General features: G+C 37.0%; 1 protein-coding gene across 2 annotated transcripts in view; it reads right to left on the bottom strand.

Moving 5' to 3' along the window:
- ANO3 (anoctamin 3) overlaps positions 1-14,491 on the bottom strand; it is a 113,541-nt gene that overhangs the window by 9,919 nt on the left and 89,131 nt on the right. For both annotated transcript variants that reach the window (XM_042882723.1, XM_042882724.1), the window contains 9 exons: positions 8,861-8,943; positions 7,441-7,581; positions 6,894-7,058; positions 5,945-5,981; positions 4,043-4,154; positions 2,966-3,023; positions 2,357-2,454; positions 570-715; positions 316-468 (listed from right to left, as the gene is read on the bottom strand). In XM_042882723.1, the coding sequence (XP_042738657.1) occupies positions 316-468; positions 570-715; positions 2,357-2,454; positions 2,966-3,023; positions 4,043-4,154; positions 5,945-5,981; positions 6,894-7,058; positions 7,441-7,581; positions 8,861-8,943 (993 nt within the window). The remainder of the gene's footprint in view (positions 1-315; positions 469-569; positions 716-2,356; positions 2,455-2,965; positions 3,024-4,042; positions 4,155-5,944; positions 5,982-6,893; positions 7,059-7,440; positions 7,582-8,860; positions 8,944-14,491) is intronic.

The following is a 14,491-nucleotide window of genomic DNA, read 5'->3' as shown; positions in this document are numbered from 1 at the left end:
CAGTGGTTTTTAACTATCACAAAAAGTCATACTAATGATATTAAAGTCATTACTAGTCACAATCTTGAGAAAGATTTACTGACTCAGAAAAGCTAGCCAAGATAAAGTCACGTCCTCACACTCCCACCACTACAGGCTCCACCTGAAAAAATTATTACAGTACAGCCCACGCTGCTGAGAAGACATCCCTGATATCTGCAGGCTACCCATCAATTTCACTTTTGACATATTGAAATATTGCAAAGGGCAAGTTCCATCAAAGAAGATGACACAGAGGGATCATACCTTACAACGATAGATATCAGGTTCTCTCACCTATATCTGTTGCTCTTGCAGGCATCGGTCTTCGCCACTGAGTCACAAACTTATATGCATCTAGTCTTATTTCTATGATATTGTTCAGCAATGCCAGGAGAGGTGCCAGTGGAAAGGCAGCAACAAAGATGGTGGTAAAGCCAAACTGTAACACTAGATAAGCATTTCTGTGATTAGAAATTAGACATGCAAAAGCATATTTTAAAGCAATTTATTTTTTAAAAATAAGCTGACATCTCTATACATCTGCTTACCCATCTCCAAGTATTCATCCATTAAACCATGGAGGTTCATCGGCTGCAGATTCCAATCTTTCTCCCACTGAGGTAGAGAAATTTTATGCTCCATTGATTGTCCTCCTCTTTTCATTTTGCGTCGTGACCACCAATTCTGTAATAACCTGTATTAGACAAATGAAGTGTTCTTGTCTGTCCCTTGCTGTAGTTTGCAATTCTAGCTGTTGTTTTGAATGGCATCGGAGTGTTTTCTGAGGTGTTACATGGAAATATTTACAATATTGTTAAAGAGATTTCCCAGAAATTTAAGAAGTTTTAAACTTAACATTATAGTTTTAATTATGTATTCAACACAGCACGTCAGGTATTGTAATAAACCTTACAGAAAATGGAATGGGCTCGCATCGACTTTTTAGTTTTTTATTTTAAGGATTTACCTGCATCACTAACTCAAAAATAACAGGAAAAAAAATCATGCACACTGAAAGCATTAAGCAAAGAATGCTGTATTTTTAACCCTCTAAGAGACAAGTCAAATAAGTAGAGCGTTAGGATATACTGAATAGCAGAAAACGCCTACTATTTTTTTGAACAAACTTAAAGAATCAGATGCCCTATGGAATATTTTCCTCTTTAAGCAAGTCATGTCTAAAAAAATGCTCCTTGAGCTGTAAATATTTAAGATTATTTTCTATGAAGGTTTGCAAAGGTCCTTTCACAAAGTAGCTATACATCTGAAGTAACAGCCTCACGCATAAAAGTGCTATAAAAGGAAAAAATATTACCTAGTACAGACATAAGTGGCAACTGAAGTCTATCATTTATTTCTAGATATTACTGAAAGAAAGAACCAAAGATGGGAAATAACTTCTCTAAGTGTTTTCATCAACAGGCTGCTATTTTTTCTCTCCAACTAACTTAGTGCTTAGCTCTTCCTACTGGAAGGCCACAATTACAAACCACAGCTTTGTCAAAACAAAACACTGCTTTCCATAAAGGAGCATGCACGTTCTAAAAGAAATTCCAGGCAGAGTTAAAGCAGTGCTGGCTTGTGAAGGCAGGAAGCCTGATACTTCAAGGCTGCTGCTTTTCAGAAATTTGCTTCTCCCAGCAATGCAGTGGCTGAATTGCAGACTGACTGCATGCTGTGAGTGTAAACTTTTCTGACATTATCAAGCTTAAGACTAATTAAATTAATCTCTGATGAGCAATCTCTTACTGAAAACAAATTCTTTCAGCTTCAGAAGAACTGTAAGACTCTTGGACCCATCACACTCTTCAGTACTTGAACGGCTCTGTTTGTACTATGGAAAATAAACTCAAAATAAACAATTTGGCTGGTTAATGGACCTTGGGAAACTTCAGGGCATGGTTACTGCTTCCCTTGGGTGTGAATTTGCAGTGGTGAGATGGAAAAAGCAAACATTCTCCAAGCATGTCATGTTCTTGAAATAGATATTTTTGCAAAATATGATCACAAAACTATGTAAACAGTAGTAATAATTCCCTGTCGCTCTTCAGGGAGGGCTAAAAATTAATACTAATGCTATTTTGAGGGATAATGCAAAACATGCCAATGTGAACTTGCTGAAGAATCTCACTTTGCCTTCTTCTGAAAATATACATTTAGAGATCAGCAATGCAGCTGCCCACAAGCTTCATCAATTAGTGATGATCATAGAAAAAATATCAGCTAAAGGTGGTATATTACTTTCCGCTTGTATGAAAAATATTTTCCCCTGTTGCTCAATTAACACTAATTTGCAACGGCTATCTGTAAAACAAATACTAACAGCAGTACTTACGGATAGCCTAGCTCCATAAAGTTGTTCCACATTTGTTTCAAAACCATAATAACACCCATCTGCAAACACAGATCTATCAAGCAGCCACTTGGATGACACTGAAATGAAACAGAAGATCAGTAGCTGAAGTCAGAGAATTGTTTGTTCACAAGGTCAATGGAAAATACTGAAATACATAAGGTAAATAACACTATCCTCCAGAATATTAAGGAAGCATAATAACAGAAGCATTAATACATAGTTTAATGGAACAACCCTGAGACGTGGTTTTTTTTGGAGAACTGGATTGCACTATGTGGCTAAGAGAACGTGGGCTAGGTATATGTTAAACAACAGAGATCATATCACTTAGACCAATACATTTGCATTCATTTCAAAATAACAGAGTAACATTCTATTTGTTACAACCCAGATCTTGACACAAACTAAGTAGTGGAATCTCTGATACTACTATTTCCTCTTTCCTAGCCTTCGTTATAAGTAAGAGTTTGTTCTTCACTGCACTTAGATGGAATAGTAGATCTTTCAAACTGGATGTAATTCATGTCCTACAGTTGTTTCCCTTTTACTCATGGGAATTTCTCAGGAACGTAAAACAGGATTGCTTACTTCTTCCAATCTCCATCTGTTGAAAAGCTTGTTGTACTTTCCCGGGCGGCCTGCAAATCTGGAAAACAAGATTTCTGCTTAGTGGACATTCCAAGACCGTGCTGTAGCAGTAATTATTTCACAACATCCACTGAGCAAACTCATGAAATATAAACACTAAATCACACAGGCTTAAATCTGGTATCTGTAGGATATGGGGGTTTCAGAATGCAAACAAGGAAAGAGACCATCATTTTGCAAGAAATCCTAAGCTTCTATTATGACCAGGACAAAAATCCAAGCTACAGAGGTTTTAGATGTTAGATACTCAAACTCTCTAATCTGTGTTTAAGAAGATAAGCTGTTGCAATATGTAGGAGTTTACCGTAGTACAGAGATTTGCTTGCCTGAGTGAAACGTGCACTGGATGGCACCCACAGACAAAGAAGCATGAAAGACCTTTCAGGCCCATTACAACAAAACTCTCCAAAGAGATCTAACAGATTCTTGTGTAATGAAATAAATCAAAATTCTTGGTGACCTCAATGAAAATTACAGATGAGAAAGGAAAAAAAAACCCATTCCTGATTCCACCAGACACAAGACATAGCACGACACAAAGAGGTTTAGAAACTGTATGAGAAAGGCATTGCTGGCCATGCCATTCAGGCATTACCAACAATTTCACTTTTTTTTTTCTTTCAAACAATCTTGAAATTAAATTGCATTATAAATTTATAGAAATGTGCCCTGGGAAATACAACCCAAGGGGAATGAATAAGTGAGGAAAAAAAATAAAGTGTATCAGTGCAAGGCTGAATACAGATGTACATAGAGAACGTGTCTGTATTTTCAAAAGTTGTGAATTCTTGTTTTGGTAAGTACATAGACCCACTTAAAAAATAGCCTGTCTGAGATTTCAGAAACTTCTGAGATTTCAGGAGTCCAACCCTTGCACACAGTTACAAACACACATTCTGTGCTATTAGTTATCCTCAAACTGTTGCACTTACAGTTCAAACTGTCAATGTATTTTCCTGGAAGCTCTACAGTTACCAAGGATTATGGGTTCTTTGTGAGTTAGGAAAGATAACTTACCTGCCAAGAAAAAAGGCAATGTAAAAAATAGAACTGTTAAGGTTGACGAACTGGAAGAGGAACATTTTCAAGGCAAAGCTGTTTTCCCATTCAGACTCTGTCCTTGGATGCTCTATGAAAGACACAGTGCACATTATAAGAACAAAAACGAAGTTATGTCAACCCCCCAGAGATCAACTGAAAAACTAGAGATGGTTTCAAGCCACAGTGCTCCCAAGGAAAGCAGGGGAGAAGAGACAACCAACAGTCAGTTGGTTTCTCACTCAAACACCTCACTCTCTAAACACTTCTGTAAGACCACTATTCCATCCTTCCCACTTCCTCCGTCATAACGCTTCTGAAGAGTCAGACAATTCATAACGCAATGAGAAAACAAGGGAGTTCCTTCTGTGTTTTCTTTGGAAGGAAATGCAGAAATGTATATTAGGATTACAAGTATTCTATGTGGGTCTACATCGATTCGGATTTTTTTCCTTATCATTTGCAGAATGATTGACTTCTGAATTAGAAATAGGTGAAAATGATGAAAATTACCTTTCTTTATAAAAATTTTGTTTCTTTGATCAATGTACCAAATTTGTAACATAGTGTTCACTAACATTTCAAAGTACATGAAGATTCAGAAATCTAAACAGCATTGATTTTTAAGTTGTAATCTGTTCTATATGGCTGACCTATAAAGATACAGTCTACTTCGAAGTAAATCAGTATATAAATTTAGGGTGCACTAGCTTTGAGTGGATGCTGTTGGCTCTCAAAAGTTAGGATGACTTCTTGCTCTTAGAAGCAGAAAATTTTAGGAAGAGCTACTTCTCTCATGCACCTGATGTTCCATCATACTTAATTCAAGAAACCTTTCTTGAAATGGAATTAAATTAATTTTTTAATATACTCTGAAAAAAAAAAATCAGGTCATATATAAAAGCAAAATTATGATTTTCTTTCCCATTCCCTTTGTCTTTAATAATTTAATACATTTTGAAAGTTCAGGTAAGCAGATAAAAAAGCAAGGTCTGAAAAAAAAAACAAAACAATACTTTCAGGTGTTGTGTTAACTTGAATAAGTTGATTATGCATTTTGCTTCTTTCTAACTTGCCTACATACAATCAGATTGTTACATACAATCTGATGAAATTATGAGCTCGTTATTTAATTGATGCTCTTCAATATTTTAACCACAGGGGGGAGCTGTTAAATTTAACAGTGAGTTTGCTGTCAAGATCAAATGCGTATTTTCACAGGGGCTGAAAAGACAGCATGTAACAAGAAATACTGAACGATAACACGTTCACATAGAAGGTCCTAACTGCTGTTAGAATTTGCTTTCTAAGAATAAAAAAGCTCCACCTGCTTGACTGAATAACAAAGAGGAGCTTTAGCATAACTTTGTAATGCACAGGAATTAGAGCTGCTTTAAAATTTGACGTAACGTTTTTATCTTAGAAAATGTGATCTTAACCAATTTTTCCACAACAAAGTTCCAATTAAATAAAAAATAATAATAAATAAATCAAACATGCAAACAACAGCATTTGGGAAGAATTGAAAAAATATATGCTTTTGCATTTTAAGAAAGAATATGTTTTGACTTTTGTTCTAACGTTTTCCTTCTATACTACAGGAACATGGAAAAGTAGAACTATAATCTGAAGGTTGGTGGCAGTGGTGTTGGAACTTGGTGATTCTTGGGGTCCTCTCCAACCCAAGCCATTCTGTGATTCCATAATAAGGTTCTTTCTTTTGTATTATTTCTTAAAGGAAATCATATAACATTTCTTTTGCTGATAATGCTAATTCACTTAGGGAAATGCCAGCATCTTACTGTGTATGCACCTGTTTTATGGAAATAGGAACGTACATGTCATCAGTAGCAAGGACCACATCAGTAAAGACGTACATACCTAAGTCTGTCAGGAGATAGGCAACCTTTTCATACACCTAAAACAGAAAGAACAGATGATGTAGGTACAGTATATCTTGTCTGTTATGATGTCTAATGCAGAATCAAGAAAACATCGAAGGCATCGGTGTTTTATTGCCCTGCAGCACCAAGTGATAAGGGCAGAGAACACAGGACAATATCCATAGCTTTGTCCATAATTTTGGTGTGCTTTTTAACTTGAACTGACTCATAATACGTAGTAACAGAAATAAATACACAACAGCTCATGTTAAAGATTGCATTCTTATTGCAATAAGTCCACAGTGTCCTTAAAAGAAATAAAAGACACTGTTTGCTGACTTATTGCTCCTTCTTACCTATTCACATCTGAAGAGGAAAAGAAAAATGATGCATGCTATTGCATCTATATTATGCCAACATACATCATGCTACCACAGCAAATGATGAAACCTGTGCTATTATTTGAAAGGGAAAACTCAGACATGAACTGTAAATCACAGTCCTTCCAGGTCTGAGCAACAATGGTAATTAAAATAAAATAAAATAAAATAAAATAAATATAATAATAATATATAATAATATAATATATAAATTAATATAATAATATATAATAAAGCAACAACCACAAAACAGAAAAGGAAGATGAAATTTTGTTTCAAGAAAACCATGTAGTTGTATTTGGAGAACTGAACTGGCTTTTTGTAAAAGGTACATGAAAAATTAAAAGGCAAATGTCAAAAGCAGTACTCTGTACTACAGTGACTGGTGACACAATCTAAGATGTCTAGTGACAAATAAAATAGGCAGAGGAAAACATTGATAAACACAATATTAAACGAGGAAAAAAATCCCTGAAATACTAGCATACATATCTGATACCCAGTAAACTGAGTAACCTTGTATAAATTGCTCTTTTAAATAAATCTCCCCATTAGGTGAAGACTTACAACATTGAGCGACATGATGATCATAAAATTGATGCAGACTCCAGTGCCAGATGTTGCAAACTGCCAATACTTCTTGATGAAATACCACTTGAAGGAAGCAAACTGTTCCATGGCTACCAGACGATACACCACGACTGCAAAAACTGCAGTGAGGACGAGTGAAATCTACAGGTTTATGAGTGGAGAAATTAGAACAAGGAAAACCATACTGGGAATATTTTCCACTGCATCAATAAATTAGCAGGAGTTTTAAAGAGGCCCATCTGTCTTGGGAGCAAATTTTGAGAGAATCAAAATATTAAATGGCTGAATTAAAATATTCCCTTCTTGTACTTCTACAAGGCAACAGTATCACATCTTTTAAAACAAAGAGATCCCTAAACAAGCAATAATATCGAACTGATTGTTTTACCTACATTATGTAAGTCATTGTGTACGTAGCATAGCCTACATTATGTACATAGATAACGAACTCATTAATGACTTAGTTCAGTATCTACATCTCGATAAGACTAAAGGCTCTAATTCCACTATTATTAAACCTCACCATGAAGAATATTCCTGAGACAGACACCATCAGTCGACTGAGCTTGTCAGGAAAAGGCTGAAAAGGTTCAGGTTTTCCTGTGATGGGATTTACTCTTTCAACTTGAGAATATTTAGCTTCAAACTGGGGACGCAGTTCTTCCTGGAATAAGAGGAAAGATCTCATTTGGTGTACTATTTCACTGAACTATCAAAAAAATCAGGCAGAATGTGATATAAAAAAAATTCCTGACATAAAACTTTTTTTTTTTCTTAATAATGTTCCACTTCAAGCAATTTTTTCTCTTTTGAAAATCCTCTGAAAAGGTGCCAGAGATCGATGAAGAAGAGAGAAGTTTTGAGCCTTCCCCAGTCTGTGAGGGTATGGAAAGGACACAATGCTGTTTAAACACCAGTTTCTCTACAGAAATTGATAAGAACACTATAAATTAATGCCAGTCATGATGGTGCTTTTTCTGATATGAAAGCACTTATTAAAAGCTACTAGTTTGTATCTACAAGTCTATGGAAAGCTATAAAGCACATCATGATAAAGTCTCTATTGAATTACACTGCATGTGAATAAACAGTATAGTTAGGTTACATTAGAGCTATAGTCACTATGATTTATGGAGTAAAGTAATAAAATCACTTGATCATTGCTGAAGCTGATAGCAGAATGTCAGAGAGGGAGTTATTGCTCTCAGAAGGATTTAAAATCCACTCTCTGACCCTTTGCTTGCACTCCTTCTGTTTCTAGACAGGATTAAGAACTTTCAAGGATTAGAACTTTACAGGACCGTAGAATTAAAATCTTGTAGGGATTTGTGCTGGCACTGGTGGTAGCTCTTGCTCCTCTGTATGTATATTATTTCACTCTCTGGAGTTTTAGTTTTTGTTCACTGCTAGTAATGGCATCTTTGCTTAGCTGGGTGGCTAAATCATGTCTGCTCATCCAGAGCCCCATTATGACACTCTTTACAAACACATCTTGTAGAAAGGAAAAACATCAACATACTTCCACTCTTTCCCAGTATATATTGAATATATTATATAATATATTTTACTGTCAATTATAGGCAGCAATCACTCCCCAAAACTTGAAGCCCTGAACTGGCTTGGCTTGCCAAGAGTGGACCAACGCTTAAACTTGCACTCTCTTTGAAAAGATCCATCACTTTACTAAGGCTATTACAGCTTGTGCGTTTTATTTCTATTAAAGAACCCTTTGTAAACTGGAAAAAAAAAAAAAAAATCCACTAAATTTTTCAAAGGGTGCTTTCAACGAATGTAGAAAGACATTGGGATTTGTTCCACAACTAGTGTAAGAACCGCAAACACAATGTGAATGGCAAATTCAGATGGCTGGCATTATGTTTTCCCATCTACACTTGAATAGGGCTGACTGCAACATTTAAAGATTTACTTCTGCTTCATCTTACCTCTTCATCTTCCCAATCTACGAGGTCCCAGTCATAGGTTAATACAGCTCTCCGCCTTTTCCAAAATTCTAGAAAGACTGTAGCTGTGGAAATCATCAACTACATTTAGTTATGGCAAAAGAAAGAAAGAACACCATGCAGAACTCAGGAGAATCAACACATTGTAACATGATAACTTTCCTTAGACATTTTCTGCCTGACAGTCCATGGAACGTGAAAACTGTAAAGAAATTCATGATAAATACAGTCAAAACGGGAGCTCTGTTTTATGACATTCACCTAAAACTTATTATTGTGCTTTCTGCCGTATCTGTACAAACAGGTACCTGTTAATATCAAACACCATCACCCCTCCTAAATTAATTTGTTTTGAATTTTTGTTCAAATATATTATAGATATATATTATATGGTTTAATATATTATATGGTTCAAATATATTATATGTTTTTTTCTCTGAAGAAAAAAGCATATATACACAATGGTATCCATAAAGGCAGAACAAGATTCTAATCCCATTTGAACAAGGACCAGCGATGCTTCACTCAGTTACACCAGTTCCTACTGGATTATCTTCACTACTAAGATATTTCTTTAAATAATTATTTTTATCTGTGTGCAAGATCATAATCATAGCCTTCACCTAATTTTATGTTTGTGGTAGTTCCTACCAAAATAATTACAACCAATGAATAACTAAGTTTTCCAAACACTGCAGTTTGCCATGGAGGTTGCCCATTCTACTCCACAGAACAAGAGCTATAAAGGGCAAACACCTGGTTTGGATGAGAGCCTTACAGAATGAGGCTTTGCCCAACTTTTCCCCAGAAAACAGTGATCTTAAACACGGAATGAGAAAATTTGCTTCCTTTTAGGCAGCCTACTACCTACAGTTCTACATTCCTTCTTTTTTACTACTCCTCTAAATGTAGTGACATATATGTACATATAGTTGCAGATATGATTTATCCACGTGTTATTTTAAACTGAATGACTAGCAGTTAGAAGTTTACCCCACACAACTACCTGGCAGTGAGGGATATCTGAATAAAAGAAACTTGTTCCTGAATATTACTTGTGATAGTGTGCTCTTACATCCCTCCAAGCATGGTTCTTGTCTTTTCCACCAATTTCATTTAAGTTTTGGGTGCTTGTAACAACAAAAGTACACAACTCTCCTATTTAAATAGAAGTATAGTTTGTACTTGAATAACCTAAAGAAAAAATAACCTTTTTTTCTCATTATCAGTGGAAGGGCTGTTAAAGCCAATGCAGTATGAGACTTAGAAACGTTACAACACTTTTCTTGCACAGCTCTGCAAGAAAAATACTTTCCCAACATGCACACTCTGAGGACTTAGGTGCTATACAGAAATTAAACAATTTTCCCCATTCTTAAACAGACAGGAGATACACAACACATCCTTTAAAATAGCATTGGATGTTCCTCTATGCCAGCCTATTCTAGAAAGCATTCTGCACATATCCATTAGACTTATGCCAAAACTGATATGTTTGGGTCACCTCCCCTCCCCTTTTTGGTCATCCAGCTCATCTCTGCTGCGGGTGCCATCTCATCACAGCATTAGAGAGAGGCCTTTGGCTTTTGAACACTTTCATTTATTATCTCCAATTCCAATTGTATTGTATCACATTGTATTATACTGTGTTATCTTGGATTCCCATATCTTATTTAGTAAATCAATTTGTTTCTCCTCAGATCGTTGCCACTGTTTTGTTTTAAGGCCCATCTCTACTCTTTTTTCCCTTTCTCCCTTTCCTGGAGCGTGGGTCTGTGGGTCCCCTCACCCCGCTGGTCATGGAAACAGTTACGAACCAACCTGTAAACTACTGACAGTTTGCAATGGCACAAATCAAGTTGCTCATTTAGTTACATTCAAAGGCATAGAAGTTAAAGAAGAAGCCCATTTACGACAAGTAAAATAATGAATTTTAAGTCCCACTGACATAAATTCCCAAGTGAGTGAAATGGAAACCAAGCAACTGGCCATTTCTGTGGAAAGCCTGCATCCTTCCTGGTTTGCCTTTACTTTCCTACTCTCCTTGCCATTGAGCCCTTCCAGCTCCCAGTTGCTAGGCACTTCTCCCTGACTCATCTCTTACCCTGATCTCCCCTCTGAAAACGCTAAATCTTGACTTTTCTCAGTCACTTCTGTAGAAAAACAAGGCATACAGTAGATGACTAATCTAAACATCAGGAACGCTCACGATCTAACATGGCTTTGATAGGGCAGACTTTCTGCCTAACCCTTCTGTTCATGAGATTCTCTCTCACAGATTACCCTATGTTTACTTTCCTTACGCTGATGGATGCTGCTGGTACTGAACTGGAGCCCTGAGGTACTTGCTTTCCACAGAGGACAATGTTTGATGCTTAAGAGGGACAGGAAAGAGGGACAGAAAAAGCTTTTCATTGCCAAAAAGAGCAAAAGAAAAATGGCTGCTGTTGAACACTATGAATGGAAATCAGACAGTAGAGAAATAGAACAACGCCCAGAAAACCCAAGAGTGCTCTGTGAACGCACCACTTCCAAACGCCGTGAAAGAGGCACTGCATCAACATGAGTGGTGTGTTCATTTCCCTAAAAGGTCACTGCAAAGAGGTATTTCTGTCAGGAGATAGGGGACCTTCTCCACTGCCTCTCTGAAGAGCTTGGCAACAGCTAGAACCTTCTGAAAACTCCATTACTTTTTTATTCATTAGGACTCCCTTGCAGCAAAGCTATGCAATAAAAGCAGTCCTACAACCTCGTTACAGCACTGACTACTACAGCACACTCTTCAGAATTGAAACTGCTGCTTAATGCACACAGGTTACAGGTGAACAACATGTTTTTCTTCCTTGCCTGGAGTTCTCAGACACCTTGTCTCCATATGGCCACAGCTCTGCATCTGCTAACACTTGTGCTCACTGCTGGAGACTTTGCCTTCCAGGAACAGAGGGCCAGCATCCTGGCACTGCAATGCAAGTGTATGACACTGAGCCAAGAACTGAGACACAGAGCACCTTCTCATTAGGCTTTACATCACCCAGGCAAACAGATTTTGCTTTCAATAGCAGGTGAATTGAACTGTTAACAAATGAGTGACCCCTAACAAGACCAGTGCTGAAGTTGAGGGCAGCGCTGACTTTCACACAATTGCAACAATTACTCTGGAACAGAACTGCAGCCTTTTTAAGGTCTTGCTATTTTCATATAGCATGGAACTATTTATATATATACACTTAAGTATCAGAACCATAACACGTGTTAGTGAAAAGCACAATGTTAAAGTTAGTATAGTAACTCCTTGTCACTTAGTTAATGCTGCATATGATACAAATTTGGACACAAATTAGTGGTGTTTGTTTTCAGATCTCCTGAGCAATCTGTTAGATATGTGCCCACCCAGACACAGCAATAAATGTGAGATGGATGTCTGCTGATACACACTGCAGAAAATCTCCTTTACGAGAATGCCAGGATTCAAAGAAAACCAAACCCACAATATCAGGCTCTGTCCTCCTTCCTTTTATGGACCACCGCCTCAAACACCAAAAGGAGCAATAAAAAGGATAGAACCATTCACAGGAATCCTTCTGCTTGTTCCCTGCAGCATATCATGGCAACGCCTCTAGTTGTCCCATAAGAATATCTTCTTTATATACCATATACTCAACATTTCTCTTGATGACAAGTTATGAAACAGCATTTGCATTTGATTCTTGAAATATCTGAAGTGGATGCAGATAACAGAGCCACGGCATTCCCACTCAAACACTTCTGAGTCACTCCTCCCCACATACCATACCAGTCTAGAATAAATACACACAGAGAACAAAACAATAAAAAAATCACGGGTTGGCTAGATCGTCACATTAGTCCTTGTTTTATATAATATTCAACAGCATGCTTTTCTTAGCATAACCTTTTTTTTTGTTTTATATTGTAAGGAGTGGTGTTTTTTTTTCCAGGTTTCACCTCACAAAGCATAGAATTGGAAACCCTGTGCTAACAGAAAGCCAGCTTTTGTTAAATCAACAGCTGTACTGCACACAGAACAATAGTTTCTACAGCTTACAGAACCAGCCACCCTTCACAAAGGGTTCAAAGACTTTCAAAGGATGAAGCAATAAGGACTGCCTACCATAAACACTGCAATTTCTGGAACCCTGTAATGACAGAACTTCATCACAACAGGGGAGTTGCTCAGCAATGCCCCACCTCAGTTCACCTGTACTGTGCATTCCTTGCAAGTGTGACACTGTCACATACACGGCTCATGCACTTTGGTGACTGCACTCTGGCTGACTGCACTCTGTGTCACAGCACCATTCCAACACTTGAATGGTTTGTAGAGCTCCAAGGTAAGTCTGAGGGGTATTTTTAAAGCTTATTAACAGTGAATCTAATTAATAACTGCTCTATTCTATAGCATTTGGGAAGCTACGAGGTATTATTGCAGCCAAATTCTATATGGAGCATACCTCTGAGTCAGTTCAGAGTCCCTTTTAAATGCTGGGTGTGAAAAACTCGGTGTATGCCAACTTAAACCAAATTTCTGAGATGACAGGTACTGCTGCCCTGTTACAGTCTGTGCTGTTTAGCTGTAACGACAACGCACATTTAGAAAGCAATGCTAGTGCATTTATACTATGCAACGTTCATACTGTTTTTCAAATTTACCAAAAGCTTATAAACTATTTTCTCAGTTTAATAGCTAAATTAAGTTTGAAAATGCAATATTCACTGCTCATTAAATTCAGGAGCGTCTAATCCTTGGAAGGCACTCTGAACTTCAGAGCAAACAGCCACCTGTACAAAACATCCAGTACATTTCTGGAACCACCATTTGCTACTGCTTCTTTCTGAATATCAGGAGATGATAAACTCTAGGCTTTGCTTTAGGCTTGTTCCATTGATTGATAAAGCTTAAAAAGCCGAGTGCACATATGAAACCTCTGCAAATCTGAACGTGTTACTCCAGACATCTAGAAACAAATAATTAAGAAATTTATTGTGTCAATTGTGTAAGCTATGTAATTTATTAGACAAATTAAAGCGTTTTCTAGCCACAATAATAAGGGAAGTAAAAAGTGCAAGGTTCAGTTGAATGACACGCAAAGAAAGATCCTTTAAATTTATAGTCCTGGAGATTTTATGTTTCCATAAGAAATTCAAATGTTTTTCTGAATAGATGCAGCAGTTTTGCAGACACTACACCTACCACAGGCTCAGCTGTATTCACAAAATGCATATCACAATCACATTTCTTTCCAATTATGTAAAAATACATGTTTTAAATACTTAAAATACCAGTGAATATAACCTGGGGGAAAAAAAAAAACACTACTGCCCCAAAACCAGCAACTCTCCCATTGCTCTGATATACTGAACTGTGGATCTGCTATGACCAAGGGATTTCAAGATGATTGTTCTTCATTGTTTTCAATACAGTGTTTGAAAAATTAATGCTTAATATGAAGCTTCTAGTTCTGTATTCTGTATCTAGTTCTGAAGTTTCCGTTTCACCTATTCAGCACCATCCATAATCCCTGGGCTGAATGAGATTTCCATTTGCTGCGGGCAGCATTCATACGACTCGCCATGCTCAGAGTCATAAAACCTTAT

This window comes from Lagopus leucura, unplaced genomic scaffold (genome assembly GCF_019238085.1).
Source record: "Lagopus leucura isolate 7727_CA_CO unplaced genomic scaffold, USGS_WTPT01 Super-Scaffold_100035, whole genome shotgun sequence".
NCBI classification, from domain to species: domain Eukaryota; kingdom Metazoa; phylum Chordata; class Aves; order Galliformes; family Phasianidae; genus Lagopus; species Lagopus leucura.
Note: the sequence above shows the minus strand (reverse complement) of the source record. Positions and strands in the feature narration are given on the sequence as shown.